The 15,451-nt window shown below is 56.4% G+C and overlaps 1 protein-coding gene across 1 annotated transcript in view; it reads right to left on the bottom strand.

The window, feature by feature from the left end:
* Positions 264-15,451, bottom strand: part of COL22A1 (collagen type XXII alpha 1 chain) — a 244,154-nt gene continuing 228,966 nt past the window's right edge. The window contains exons 59-64 of the mRNA XM_021088863.1: positions 13,635-13,679; positions 11,123-11,302; positions 9,356-9,422; positions 5,659-5,841; positions 3,592-3,669; positions 264-1,399 (exon numbers count right to left, since the gene is read on the bottom strand). Of these exons, the coding sequence (XP_020944522.1) occupies positions 1,212-1,399; positions 3,592-3,669; positions 5,659-5,841; positions 9,356-9,422; positions 11,123-11,302; positions 13,635-13,679 (741 nt within the window). The 3' untranslated portion in view covers positions 264-1,211. The remainder of the gene's footprint in view (positions 1,400-3,591; positions 3,670-5,658; positions 5,842-9,355; positions 9,423-11,122; positions 11,303-13,634; positions 13,680-15,451) is intronic.

Below are 15,451 nucleotides of genomic sequence, written 5' to 3'. Positions count from 1 at the left end.
TGCCCAGGGCCTCCCCTCACCCCACGGCCCCCGCAGGTCCCATCCCGGAGACCATAGCTACCACCCAGAGGCCTGCTGCTGAGAGGGTCCTGTGTCCCGTGTACCCTCGTGTCCGCCTCTGTCGCCAGATTAGCTCCTGGGGTGGGGCGGCAGCTACCGGGGCCCTGTGCCAGGCCCCCAGGGGAAAAGGCCACAGCCCTGGCCTCGAGGGTTCACATGCAGGTGGACGCTGGGGTAGGAAAGGAATCGTCACGCACACGCAAGAGAAGGAAACTCAGATTTATTGAGCACCTGTCACGCCAGGCGTGTCACTTACACACATGCATTCAACACAACGGATTTCGGAACTCGAGGCTGGAGGCACGGATTTCCCAGCTCTGTCAGCCAGCGGCCCACGGTCAGGAAAACACACGGAGTGGTCTCCGCCCCTCTCTTCTCAAAATCAAAGTGAGTGAAACCAACGCAGAGGAGCTGGGAGGCGTCCCATCCACGGCGCGGAAGCCACCGAAGCCCGCAGGGGCTGCTCTGAGCAGCTCCCCGACTCTGACACCGACACAGGACTGCACGAAGCTGTGGCCGAGCACGTGACACTGTTTCTCGGGCGTGAGAGTCTGAAACAGGTGGGGTGTCTCCTTCCCCACGTGCTTTGCATCCGGAGAGACAGTTCTCACGGTTGGCAGACGTCTTCTCTTCCTGCCGCGCCTGTGTCTCCCGGGAAGCGGTGACACTTTCTCCCTGGGCGACCTCTGGGCACCGCCAAGCCTAGAAGCCCACTGCCTCCTCTGCTTAAAGTTTCCTTTTGAGGAAAGAGGTAAATCTGACAAGTGTCTGGTCAGGGGTTCATAGCACCGAGAGTCTCCTTCACGTTGGCAGCCACACTTCAAAGGGGGGGCTGTCAGAAGAACGAGAAGCAACCCCCCCACATCAAGTTTGCCCCAACTTTCGAGAAGAGGGGAAAAAACTCGAAAAGCATCACCATGTGAAATAATAATAACAATTAGCAATAATAATAATATTAATAATAATCTGACCGACCGGCAGCATCTGTTGGTTTTAATAATGTTGAGGTCTCTCAGGAAAATAAAACAAAAACAAATGATGAAAGAAAGAAAGACCACGTGGCTGAAATGTTTCAAGACCTCTGGCTTCCCATCGGGCTCTGAGTTCAAGTTTCGGAAGTCCACTGCTGTCTCCTGGCATTCCGGAATCTTCTAGGGGCCCTTCACGTTACCGGGTCGAGCGGCGAGGCTGGCGAAGTAGGCACACTGGGAGGGGTCACACTGGCCAGGGGGGCCGGGGGGGCCTGGGGGACCAGGGTGTCCAGCTGGTCCTGTCTCCCCCTGAGGGCCGGGACCCCCGGGGAGTCCATCTTTCGCATAGCCAGGTTGCCCGGGCTGACCTGGCGCAAGGAGCAAAGGAAACACGTGGTTCAAATGCCCTTGGGAGCAAAAGAGCCCTGATCTCCCCACTTCCATGGCGTCTACACTGGGGACTCATGTCTGCAGAGGTGACACCCCAGTCTGGGCGCTCTGCCTGGGGAGGTTAGAATGGCCAGGTGGCCACCGGGGAGCAGAGCGCCTTGCTGTGCAGGTGAAGGGCTGCCTTGAGCTTTCGGACGAGGACAGCCATCAGGGTGCCACTGGAGAGACATGAGCAAGGACAGGTGGAGGCCAGGGAGGGGACATGTGCTCCATGAGGAAGCGACGAGACACCAGGCCTCCTAGGTTCTTACGCGGTTCCAGGAGCGGCGTCTGAGTTGGGAGTGGGGCACCAGGTCCTCATCACTAAGCATCAGCCCCAACTCGTGTCTCCTGGGAGATACCTGGTGACATTCCATTATCCAATACCTAAGCTGTCCCATTTATTCTGCAGTTTCTAAGCTTTATCTATAGTTTCAATTTGAGCCACAGACTCGGACTACATTAAACTATTCTGCAAACCGTAGGCAGAGATAATGTACGTGGGAAATAAGCAACAGATAGAAAGCCCAAAATTTAGATCCAGAAAAAATTACTAAAGACAAACTTCCATGCCTCCTTTTATTAAGCATCATAATACATATAATCCACCTATCTCCCTTTTTGCTTTGGCCACTGGGAAGCTCAGTGCTAAGTGATATTCTTCCTTAGGTTGTCATAATCACCTTGTTAGAAAATCTGACACCCTCCATAAAATAAAAGGAAACCAAACTTTTTCCTTTAAAAAATCTTGGGATGTTGCATGAATTCTGTTCATGCTCTGGATGCAGTCGTGTCATCTATATGCCTGCTTGTGCTGCGTTTTGAGACTAGCAGTTATTCAGTTCTTTAGGCAGGAACCACCGAAGTACAGTCATGATCTCAACCTCATATTGGTACAATTATTTCCCCCTCTTAACGCTTCCTGATCCGCCTTTCAATCTTTAATTGAAATTGCTTTATTTTTTAAAATATTCTTAATATTTGACACTGCTGAAAAGTAGGCAAGCTATCAAAAAATTTTCTAATGTATTTCCAGTCATCTTCTCTAATGAGAATAGCAATATATGTCTGCCACAGGAAATGTGGAAACTCAAGAAGATATTAATACTAAAAGTAAGTGTTCCTTAGGTCTAACATTCAGAAATGACTTCAGGGAATCATATCAACTAAAATTAAAACAGGAGCCTCACTGAGGCGGAGTTTGATAACAATTTTTTTTTTTTTTGTCTTTTTGCCATTTCTTGGGCCGCTCTCGCGGCATATGGAGGTTCCCAGGCTAGGGGTCCAATCAGAGCTGCAGCCGCCAGCCTACGCCAGAGCCACAGCAACGCGGGATCCAAGCCGCGTCTGCGACCTACACCACAGCTCATGGCAACGCTGGATCCTTAATCCACTGAGCAAGGCCAGGGATCGAACCCGCAACCTTATGGTTCCTAGTCGGATTCGTTCACCACTGCGCCACGACGGGAACTCTGGAGTTTGATAACAATTTAGTCTAATTCCTCCCACACCTCATCCTGGAACGTGACACTGCCATGTTCAAAGGAGTTAACCCCATATAACCACTAGGGACAATGGCCAACTTGTCCAGGTTTTAAGACTCAAATGCCACGTCCCAGGAGCCCCTCAGCCTCGGAAAGCCCAAGACAGCTGGCCACGCTGCCACGTCGCCCGTATTCGCCGAGATATGTCCTGAGACTCGCAGCAGGGAACGAACATTACACCATGGAAGGAAAAGCATCCCACATTCAAGCGAGTCTAGGAAGTGCTGGTTTAACGGAAATAAACATCGTTTTTAAATGCAAGGTTCCTGAGCACCGCGGAACAGTTCCTTTGAGACAGGAATCTCTAAAAGAGAAGAACAGCTCCCCGGGATGCCCAGACTTATTTAAGCCCAGACCTGTCTTCTTTAGGATGATGGCACGGGATTTTAATTCGAGGCATCTACCTCAAGAATTCATGGGATAAAGTATAGTTTCCTGAGTGAGCCGGGAAGCTGGCGTTTTGGAGAGATGTCATAAAATCTGGATTTCTGCATCTTCAGTCGTTAACCAACCCTTTCTCCAAGCCACTCGCCTGTGGCTGCAGGGGATGGCCCCTCCCACCCCGAGAGCCCACCCTCTGCTCCTACCTGGGATTCCGGGGGGCCCCATCTCGCCTCGCAGGCCAACTCCAGGGGCACCTGGGTCACCTTTGGCTCCTCGCTCTCCTGGTGAGAAAAACATGCATCTTTAAGAGACCCACGACGAGGGCAGAGAGAGGGAGCCGAGAGCCCTGTGCCAACGCGGCTTTCCTCTGTTCACGTACACTTCACACTCAGACCCCAACTCCTGTTCACACATGCATGCGTTCACACACCCATGCACACACTCACACCCCAATTCCTATTCACACATGCATGCACTTTCACTCACACTCACGCACATACCTGCATTCAAAAATATGCCCACACGAACACCAAAATAAATGGATGCGCCCTCCAAAGTGTGTGCTCAAATACACATATGTACATGCAAACATTTACAAGTGCATAACTACCCAATTACACACACACACACACACACACATATATTAGCAAATATATGCATATACTCATGAGCACATCAAACAGACCCCGCACGTACACACCACCTCCCTCTCTCTCTCACACACACACACACGTCCACACACGTTCCCTGATGCGCGCCTACACGTCCCCGTGTTCTCAAAGCATCTCACACGACCCTTCATCGCGGAGGAGCTGGGAGACACAGCCACCTGCACACACACGAGACACAGCTCAGCTCTCAAGAAGCTGGAATTCCAGTAAGACAGGTGAGGCAGGTCACCGAAGAATGTTCTAATATGAAGCAGGATCAGGTAAGTACTAACACCACAGGAATTTAAAACCGTGACAGATGTTCAGAAGAGGGTCCATTCCCCCGGGAGGATATGAGAGATTATATTTGGGTTAATAGTATACATATTTTATTTTCCTTTTTGGCTGCCCTGTGGCACATGGAGTTCTCAGGCCAAGGATCAGATCTGAGCCGCAGTTGCGACCTATGCCAGATCCTGAACCCACTGTGCTGGGCCGGGGACTGAACCTGCGGCCCAGCGCTCCAGAGATGCAGTCGATCCTGCTGCGCCACAGCGAGAACGCCAGTACCATGCAGGGTCGATGAGACTGTCTCTCTCCACTATCTTTATCAGCTTTCCTTTTTTTTTCTTTTGCCATATTGTTCCCAGAATATCTCCCGTGTGCAACACAGCGTATTTTCTCTTGCAACCCAAATGGAAACCGTGCTGGGTGGTGGAGATTTGGGGCCTTTCCCATTTATTGTTATAATTGCTACATCTGGTTGGGCTTTCTGTCCTAGTCTGATGGTGTCCGTGCTTTATGCTTTCTTGTTGACGCTTTTCTCACGTGTTTTGTCTGATGAACCCACGGAAATAGGGCCTGGACATGGACTTCACAGAAAGTCGAGTATGAGAAACATTACAGGCAGTAAGTCAGCGAGTAAAGAATGAAGGAATGGATGATTCCAAGAGCGAGCCGGCGGGCAGCGGTTTCCCAGACCCCAGCGCCAATCGGCGGCAGCTGAAATCCAGCCCCGTCATTCCCAGGGGGCTGAGTTTGGGGTCAGGTCCTTCCCACCCTTTCGCATCTGTCCTTTTGCAAAGTGAGTGCCTTCTGAGCTGCTTGTGCTGTGCGTGGGCGCTGCCCCTTAAAGGACAGGCTCCCTGTTGCCCAGAGCAGTGGCGTCCAGGTAAGGTGCCCACCTGAGACCTGGAGAGCAGGCAGCCATGTGCAGCTTTGGCGCAAACCGCTTTATTCACATGTAAGGCTGGCATCTCCTGCCCATTTCCCTGGAGATTAAACGTCTTATTCCTCAGCTACCTCCCCACTCAAAAGGGGAAAAAGAGGGCCTTTCGTGTTACTCTCTGACACCTGAGCCGTGGAGATGGAGAGAGAACAAGAAAGTGGGAGGGAACCGATTTAATTCTCCTGGCAGAAGCATCACTGTGCAGAAATATCGAGTATGAAAGCCTCTTATGCATTTGAAAAATTACATGATGCCAAAGCGCAGGGTGCTACCAGGCTGCGGGGAGGAGGAGGAATGAATTATGCATGTTCAGCTGGAGCGTGCACCACGCCCTGGCTCCTTCTCAGCCCTCGGGTCCGCTGCAACGCACATCTTCCCGGGCCCGCACTCACCTTTGGGACCTACGGGTCCAGAGGGTCCTTCCAGACCCCCCTGCCCGGGCCGCCCTGGCTCCCCCATGGGGCCAGCCCGACCCGGGAGCCCATCTTTTCCAGGGGGCCCGGGGGGTCCGGGTCTGCCCTGAGAGGCCTTGGTGTGCGCTGAGGGCATCTGGGCCATGAGGTAGGCAAGTTTGGCTGCGGAGAAAGAAAAACAGACATTTCAGGAAGGAGGGATAAAGAACCAAAGACAGGATGGATGGCTCGCTGCAAAGCTCAGACCCAGGGAGACAAAAGCAGCTGCAAAACAAGAGCAGGAAAAACCAGACTGAGGGCACAGTGCCCGGCACAGGGGCCTGCGCCCTCTGACATTACGGGACGGCTCGGTCGGGGTGAGGCACTGCTTTGGAGCCCAGTTGCCTGGGGGCGCCTAGGGCAGCCACTAACGGCTGCATGGCCGTGGACAAGCCACTCAGCCTGGCTCAGACCTCGCTGCCTTTTCAATAAGATGAAAAAGGGCCTCGCAGCCCTTTTCACGGGGCTGGTGAGAGGATGAAGCATATGGGACAACGCATTGACCCTGCACCTGGGTCAGGTAAGAGCTGCGCGGACATCGCTGCTGCATCCAGGTAGCGCTGGTGGCAGTAGTAGCAGCAGCAGTGACAATCAAAAAAATTGTAATTGTCCGTCTGGGGACATCGAGGCCCCTGGGGCTGGGGCAGGTGGGATGTCGGTGGCTCATACAAAGCTACACTGGGACCCCTAAGTGTGCAAAGGCTCGTCCATAAGTGAAGGCCAGACACGCTGTCCTTGCTGATCTCAGGGGTCCAAGGCGCTACTATTACAGAACTCAGGCCAAGCCCCAGAGGTCCAGGTGCCGGCCACCACCTCCTTCTAGTGCACTGGGGACACGGGGCCCACCCGATGGCCACCAAGCGCTTTTACCATTTCCCATACAGTCCGGATAATCAGGCCCAGCTCTTCATCTTGCAGGTGGTGGGGCCCAGCCCCAAAGAGGCACGCTGACAGCCCCCTGGTGTCTTGGTGGTAAAGCCAAGGCAGAGTTGGGATCTTCGGAAGGTGCGTCCTTGGCCTCCCATGGCAGCCCCCTCCCCCATCTTCTCGCCAGAGGAAGTGGGAGGGGCACGGTCCAGCTCGGAGCCCAGGGCGGACCAGCTTCACTTCTCTGAGTCTCCCCCCCCTTTTTGGCCTCACCCACAACACATGGAAGTCCCCGGGCTGGGGATCAAACCGGCAATGCCACAGACAAGCCAGATCCTTAGCCCACTGTGCCACCTCAGGAACTTCACTTCTCGGCGTGGAGCCTTGAGTCTCACATCTTGAAAGTGGAGCTGATGTTTGCTCCTCGGAAGAGTCTTTGGACAAAAGGATGCAGAGGCCAGCAGCTCTCCACCTAAACTTTAACTAGTTCAGAACAGGGCTCGTCTCTGCCCCAGGTCTGGAAGCTCTGTTGGAAAGGGCGGTGGCCTTTTCTGTCACCCATGACTCAAATGCCAGAACGCACAACGCAGAGGTGCCCAGACGGGAGACCGCGGGACCCGCCCCGCCCAGCAGGGCCCCAGTCCAGCCTCGGGCCCCTTCCTTTCGTCACCTCCTTCCCAGCAACCCTGGCTCTGCGTCTGCCCCAGGCAATGGCCTTGGGTTCTCCTGTGCCAGGCGACAGACGGTGCGGGACTGGACACCCCGGGAGGGCAGGGCTGAGGGTCACCTTGCCCAGTGCTGCGTGCCCTACCTGACGTAGAGTCTGGCAGGCAGCAGGTGCAAAATAACTGCCCTGACACGACCACATGCATAACGTGCCCTTCCCCTTCGCCCACCTGCGCCCAGGAACGGAGGTGGGTTTCTGATCTTGCCCAGCACACAGCTGTCCTCGACTTTCTCCTACACTTTCTGGCACACGGGGAAGTGGGAACGGCTACGATCCGAGAGACTGTGACAGCAAAGAGCCTGGATTCTGCAGCGAGCCTGCCCGCCACTCGCAAACCCTGGTCTCACCCTGACCAGCTCTCCGACCTCAGCCAAGTCACTTAGCATCTCTGCGCCTAACACTCGAACAAGCCTCTGTGTTCACGGGGGCGCCCACATGTCAGCGTGTGGGTGCTGAGGAGGCCGCCCAACGTACGGCCGGCCCTACTTGGTGCTCTTAAGACGCTTACCTTCCTACCTCCCCATGGCTGAGCACCTGCTGTGTACGGGGCTTGTGCAAGACTCAGGCTTACAGTAAATGCAATACAGCAGGATGGAAAGGATTCTAGTTCCTTGAAAGCACTGTGTGTCCTAGCTCCCCTCAGGGTCTGCGGACGTGCGGTGCCGAGGGTCTGGGGTCTCCCTCTCCACTTACGTGGCCCCAGCTTTGAGGAAGGAGACAGATGGGCCCCAGGCAAGACATGTACAACTAGCCCCCTGTTTATACTTTCAAAGGCAGGAGACAGGGAGGCTCCAGGATAGACACTTTCAAGCGACCTGTTTATACTTCGAGACAGAAATAACAGCAGGAACAAGGTGAATAACTGGACTTTGCCTTCTGCGGGCACGTAAAACAGAGGTAATGGCCGGGCCAGAGACGGGCTGAGCCCTGCTTGGGCGAAAGCTCAAGAGGAGATGTTAACACTTTCCCACCTCGGGGTCAGGGAGACCCCAAGCACACGTGTGCAGGAAGACCTGCTCTGGGTTAGAACGGGGGGCCGCCAGGCTAACCTTCCCACAAGGCCTTGCTCTGGAATCCATCTTGGCCTGAACGCGGGCACGCATATCGGGAGGGCCCTGGGTCCGGTCAGGTGTGAGGAAGAAAACGAGAGACCTGACCAAAGGAAGACGAAGACCCAGAAGGGCTATGCTTACAGAAGTGACTCGAATCACCCCTTTGGCAGGTTCCCCATGATCAGGGCCGGCCACACTCCTGCCTGACTGCGCTCTTTTGCGGCTCAACCGCTTCTCTGCGTGCTCTCCCACGAGTTGTGCCGTCTCTCTCATGATACGCTGCGTCCCTGTTTTTACAGTCTTTGCCTCCTTGAGACACTCTTGCTTTCAATGGGGGCAAGAAGCAGGGCAACTCGGCTTTTACCTCCAACTGGTCTAGCTGCTGGGATGCCTGGTTTTCACCCAGGCTGCCCAGGTTCCATTCCTGAGCAGGAAACGAAGATCTCTCTTCAAGCACCACTCACTGCTATCTCCTGGCGATCACCTCCTCCAGGAAGCCTTCCGCCCTCTGTACCCCGCCCTCTGAGCTCTCTCAGCTACTCTCATCTGCCCTCTTCTGATGTCCTCTGTGCCACGTTAACTCTAGGAATTTCCTTTTTATGCCAAAGTCATCTTGTCTGTTTACTTCTCCGTCTCCTCCCCTGAGCTATGAATTCTTCGAGGCCCATCGCTGGCCGGACAAAGCGGAAATAAATACACGGCTGTGGCAAGGCTGGTTCTGTCGATGGGGAGCTCCCCTCCTAGAGGCAATCAAATGGAGTAATTCAGGCATCCCAAGGAGAGGTGTGGACTGGAGCCGTGTCGGATAAGGTTGGCTGGAGCCTGCGAGGCGCTGCTCACTCCTGATTTCTACATGAGCTGCTCTGCGGCTGCCCTTTCCAAACCGAGCTGCAGGACTCCTGAACGATGAAGAAAGCACGGCTTCCCGGGGCTTCTCCTAAAAGCATCCAGGACCCGAGCTACACAGCTGGGATGAAGTCCAGCCACTCACTTTCCAGCTGTTTCTCCAGTTCTTCTTGGATGAGCCGCCGCAGGACGTCCAGGGATGGAGACTCCCCCTAAGAAGGGCGAAGGCAGTTTACTCTTCTTCCCAGGGCTCCTGCCACCCACGACCCGCGACCCCCCCCATGGCTCAGGAAACTGAGAGTCAGGGCAACAAATGCCACGCCTCCCCAGCTCCATCGCTCTCACACCTAAAACGCCTCCTGCCCTCCTGTCACGCGGGCAGCATCGTCCCATCTTGCGTGGCGACCTGAACTCCTTCCTGTCTGAGGGCCCCGCTCCCTCTCCTTCCTGCACAGCCTTGCCGCCGCTTACCTGCATCTCCCGCCTGAACAAAGCCCCTCCCAGCCCTGGACCTGGGAGCTGCGGCTTTGAATCTCTCCGCCAAAGTCCCATCTACCTGCAGGACCAGCTCGCAGGCTGCCTTCTGCGCTAAAATTGTGTTTGACTTCCTCCCACCGACCACTTGGCTGCTCTGATCCCCGGGGTCTGGCTTTTCCTGCTCTGGTCACACTGGCCCAACACAGGTGTGTGACACAGTGCTGGGGAGGGGCTCACAGAAACGGAGGCGTCTGAGGCTCAGAGAACAGAGCGCTGGCTCCAGGATCCCACAGTGACACGCATCTCTTAGAATGCAGGAGAGCAGACCTCACGCCATACTGGGCCCCTCCCGCGTCATCAGAGTCCTTCGGGGGCAGGGGGGGGGTCCACCCACGGGGAGGGGGGGGCGGGGCTTCCTGTGCTCCTCTCTGCAGCTCCAGCATCTGGCACAGCATGAAAGGGCCTCCAGTCCCTGCTCTTTTTTTCTTTTCTCGTCAGTAATCTTTTGTTAGTCCCAGAAGGTCCATCATGACCCAGGGCAGCAGGGGCAGGAGAACTTGGCAAAGACTCAGGGGAGCGGGGCTTTAGAAGCCCACCAGGTCCTCCAGCCCCCACACTTGGCTGAGGGACAGGATCTGGCTGCCCGGCCTCTTTCAGGGGGGCTGGAACTCAGGCTGACCACAGTCATCGGCTAGTGACAGTGCCGCAGAGCCTCGGAGCAGGCAGGGACTGGAGGTCACCTACACCTGTGCTCTGAGGAACAAGAGGGTCCCCGGAGGAAGAAGCAGACGGCGGAGAGGGGGAGGGGAGACCCTGTGGACCTGGCAACAGCCCCATCCACACGTCCACCAAGCTCGGGAAGCTAGGGTGTGCCTATGCGACAAATCTGTGTCAAGTAAGAGCTCTGCCCCTAGAATAAAACTTGCTCTAAATAAACCTTTCCTTTTACAGTTGGCAAAAGTGAGACCCAGAGGGAGGAGCAAGCGCCCCAGACAGGAGAGAGGGAAAGCCAGGCCCCGGATGGACGGCAAGCAGCCCCCAGGAAGCTGCGTCACTGAGAGCCGTCTGCATCTTCTCAGCCACCTGTCGCATGGGGTCCTGGGGCAGAAGAGCACTACAGCCCGAGGAATGCAGTCTGGAGGATCCACTACACGGAGACAGGGCGAACAGGAGGGGGCCTCTGCTCTTGAGCACTTCCAAAGCCACGCCTGTCATCTCACTTAACCGCTACAACCAACCCATCAGACGCGGGGGGTTGGGGGGGCATCCTTATCCTTCCCTGCAGAGCTGGCCCAGCAGGCTCAGCGAGAATTCACCTGCCTGCGCCATCTAGACTCCTGGGATCTGTAACCTGGTCCCTCTGAAGCCCCACCCTTCGCCGGCTTCCCCATAGGCCCTCGGAGCCCCAGGTTTGAGGCATCGCCAGCATCCTTACCCTCAGTCCGGGAAACCCTGGCTGGCCCGGAGGCCCCGGGGGCCCGGCCGGCCCATTCTCCCCAGGTGGTCCTTGGGGGCCCATCAGGCCTGTGTGACCTTTGTGGCCTGGGATGCCAGGGTCCCCAGGCTGGCCCTTCCCTCCAGGAGGTCCCTTGTCACCTTTGATGCCCGGATCTCCCTACAGGAGGAAAGAAGCGTCAGGAAGCAAAGGCCAGACAAGACTCGCGGCTGCAGGCTGGCGGCCCCGCCGCTGCCTTCTCGGCAGGCGTTCTGAAAGGAGACCTCAGCTCTGGCCCGACTCGGGGCTGGCGGCCCAGACACGCACGGGGGGCCAGAGAGACAAAGCTACCCGCCCACAGTCACGCAGGCAGTGTGCAGAGGCCGAGACTGGAACTCTGCTTTCCCACCCCAGTCCCGTGCTCCATCCCAGGAGCGCAGCTCCACCTGCCTGGCTAGAGGAGGCCAGCCGCTGAGACTGACAGCCCGAGCTGCTGGTCCACTCCCGGTCCAGGTTGGTTCCCTGTCAGCTGGAGCGACAGGGGCACTCGTCTGACAGAGGTGCCTCACTTGCAGGTGACCTCACCGCCTTCTCTGGGGGCCTGCAGAGCATGATGCTGGCGGGGACCACTTCTCCCCCTCACTGGCCGAGAGACTGAACTCTCGATCAGTGGTCCAGGAACCACGGCAACCATGCGACCGGCCAATCCTCTGTCCTGTGTGCTACTGTGTCTGAAGAGCCAGCCTCAGTTGTCAGAGAGGCTGAAAGTGCAGGGGCCACGTTGCTGGCCTCAGCGTAAAAAAACTCTGAGGCAACACCGAGAAAAGGTGGAGCGACGGATGCTAACTGGACGTGGGACCTGCCGACAGACATGACCCAGAGCCCCGGAAATGGAAGGTGGGCCAGTTATGAAACCCCCTGCCACCTGCACACAGACTCGAAAAATGCAAACAGTGAAAGAGTGAGAAAGGTCTGATAAGGTCTGGGGGTTACATAAAAGGTATGTGCGCATTTACGCAGGTCCCCAGAGGGGTCTGCACACCCGGACTTGGGAAAGACACAAAGCACGTGACAGTGACAGTGCTGGACCCGGGGAGGGGCGGGGACTAAAGGGTGTGGGGACTCCCCTCCACTGCACTACTTCTTTTGCAATTTGCATTGTTTCTGGGTCTGTATGGCTTTTTCAACAAGAACAAAAAGAGCAGTGAATTAAAAAATGAATTTAACCATATTTGGGGGGGTCACCTAGATTTTCTGAAGGTAATGCACTGCACAGAGATGACCTCAAGTTTAGGGGTCTGGGAGGGCCCTGGGGCTCTGTGCATCTCAAGGCCAAGGCCCTGTGGGACAGCATCTCCTATTATGAAAGGTCTCAGCAGCCCTCTGCGGTGAGAGTGATGTATCTGTCCCATATTTCGGGTGTCCCCAGGGTGCAAAGGCAAGGGGAGCATGACCGCTGTCTGGCAAGGCTCCATGAAACCACTCAACGTGGAAAGGCAGCTCTCGGCCGCTGACGTGTATTAGAGAAGATTCTATTTACTGATCAGACTTAGAAGAGACGTATAGGTGTGGTCTGAATTTCCTGGCTCCCAGCCAAAACTGAAGCCACGCCCCACACACAGCAGCTCCCCGGGGCAGCTTCTCAGTGGCAAGACCCTGCGTGCCGGTGCCCCCTCCCCCGGCTCCATCCTCAGCAACCAATAGCCGTGGGAATCAAAGTCACGGGCAGCAGGGAGGAGGAGAGAGATCCAGAGGGGGTGAGAATCCCTGACACGCTGCTTCCATTCTTCTCTGGCCTGGAGGAGAAACCAGCTCCTCACCCATCCAACGTGCAAAGAAAGCAGAGATAAATTCTTTGCAGGACCATGGAAAACAAACAGGGTGGGTGTGGGGTGGCAGCGCCGGCCATGTGGGGCAACAGGGGGACTCCATCATGGCTGACCCAATGGGGGACAGTGGGCAAAGGGCATCTAACTTCCCTGAAGGGAGCGGTCGGGGGTGAGAGAACACCCCTCCCCCCATGGATATTTCTGGAAAAAAAAAAAAAAAAAAAAGATTTTTTTCTTTTCCTGTTGTTTTTTGGAGCAATGCAATGTAAAGCAAAGCTTTCTGAGCCTAAGTGCCAAGGCGATTCATTATGGGAAAATCTGTTCCCCTGTCACCTCCAGGGACAAATCTGGCTCCTGGCAAACTGGCGCGTTGGGCTCCAAGCGTGTCACGCACAGGCGTTTGCACACGGAGAGGAGCGAGGGATCTGTCAAAGTCTGGGAACACTTGCCTTTGAATCTGTAATTGCCATGATTTTACGCCTTAAAATAACAACTAAAAAAAAAAAAGGAAAAAGAAAAAATCCAACAACATCGACTACGACAGCATCAAGAAAAGCCTCCCCCTGTGGGCTCAGGATGCTCGGGAGAGCAGGGAAGAGAGCCTGCCGCGGCTCCCTGAGGCCCTGGGCACAGTCCCCTGTCCCCTGGAGGCTGCCTCCGCAGGGCCACACGTCCCCACTTACCCTTTCTCCTCTGGGTCCCGGCTCTCCAGGCTTCCCAGGGGCTCCCTGCGAGGAAACCACAGGACGAGATGGTCACTTAGCCCGGGCCGGCCACCCGCACGGGCGTCTCGGCCCTTCTCGGTTCTTCCAGGATGCTGTGTGGTGAGGTCAAGGGGCCTGGAGAAGGCAGGGCCTCCAGGGGGCCTCTCTGTCCAGACCCCACAGCTCGGACCCACCTCCCCTCCTCCCCAGGCCCACCCTGGACCCACGGCATCGGCCGTGTTCGAGCCGTTAGGGGTCCTTCTCCACCACGCTCTCGATGGCTCCCGCCACACGCCCAGCAGACCCTGCTTGGATTGGTCTTGAATACGTGCTCCTTGCCGTTGGGCCCCTGGCCGACTCCACTCCCACCAGAGGGACCAATGTGGGCCCCGAGGGCGGGGTCTGGGCGGCTCTGCCATCCCGTGGCCTCTGCCAGGCATCTTCCCTCTGCCCAGCTTGCTCCTCATCACTGATGGACTGCACATCTGTGCCCCCAAATCCACATGCTGAAGACGTAACCCCCAGTGTGAGAGTATGAGGGGCGGAGTCCCTGAGGGGCCTAGGTTTTGCCACAGGGTTCGGGAGCGCGGCCTGAGATGAGGTAGCCGGCCAGTGCGATCAGGAAGGGAGAAGCCCCGACTCTGCCAGCACCGGGATCGTGGACTTGGCAGCCCCCCAGAACCGGCAGCAGTGTATGCCTGCCATCTGAGACAGCTGCTTTAGGGTAGTTTTATGGCAGCTGAGTTGACAAGGCACTGTCCCTTTGTCTGGATCACTAACCCCTCCCTGGCCCTCAGGCCTCCCCTCCAGGAAGCCCTCCTGGATCACTCAGCACTTGGGAGGCAGGAACCCCCATGCCCCTCCCGAAGGGCAGTCACATTGAGGCCAGGGGACACAGCCCTTCAGGGCCCTCTGGGACATTTCCTGCCTCTGTGATCCTCTCCCCTCTTGGCCCCCGGCCCCTCTCTGCCACTCCTGCAAAGCTCCAGCAGGTCCCTCTGGCCAGTTGACTCTCCTCATACTTTTCCTCTGGCTGACGCCTCACTTCCTTTCTCCCTAGAGGAGTGACAAACGTGCATGTGTCAGCCTCCCCGTGGACAACCAGCACTTGGGGGCAGTGGTTCAGGCACAGCCCTGGGAATCGGGCGCTGCTTCTCCTTCCCTCAGGCCAGGGAGCAGGAGAGAACCACGGATGATGGGGGAGCGGTGCAGTGGCCCCCGGAGAGGAAAGCGTGGCCCTACCGGCTGAAGTCCAGGCTGCCATGTTGCTGTGGCTGTGGTGTAGACAGGCAGCTGCAGCTCTGATTCGACCCCTAGCCTGGGAACTTCCAGATGTCACAGGTGTGAGGACCAGCATTGGAGGTGGCGTGCCCGGGATCTGGAGCCCTGTGACCTGGCTTCGTGGAGCCGCCTCTGTTCCCTCCCACAGATGAGAGTACAAAGGGGTCTTCCTGGAGTTCCCACTGTGGCTCACTAGGTTAAGGACCCAACTTTGTTAACCCCTGGCCTCGCTCAGGGGGTGGAGGGTCCGGCGTTGCCGTGAGCCACGGTGTAGGTCATAGACCTCGGATGCCATGTTGCTGTGGCTGTGGTGTAGACAGGCAACTGCAGCTCTGATTCGACCCCTAGCCTGGGAACTTCCAGATGTCACAGGTGTGGCCCTAAAAAGACAAAAAGGGGAGGGGTCTTCTTTATTCCAGGGGAGGCTGTGGACTTTGAAACGGACAAGCCAGTATCCACAGAGCTCTCAAGCAGAGCCCCGGGCTATTTTCTCTGCAGTCATTCACTCTTTCATT

This window comes from Sus scrofa, chromosome 4, assembly GCF_000003025.6.
Source record: "Sus scrofa isolate TJ Tabasco breed Duroc chromosome 4, Sscrofa11.1, whole genome shotgun sequence".
Taxonomy (NCBI): domain Eukaryota; kingdom Metazoa; phylum Chordata; class Mammalia; order Artiodactyla; family Suidae; genus Sus; species Sus scrofa.
Note: the sequence above shows the minus strand (reverse complement) of the source record. Positions and strands in the feature narration are given on the sequence as shown.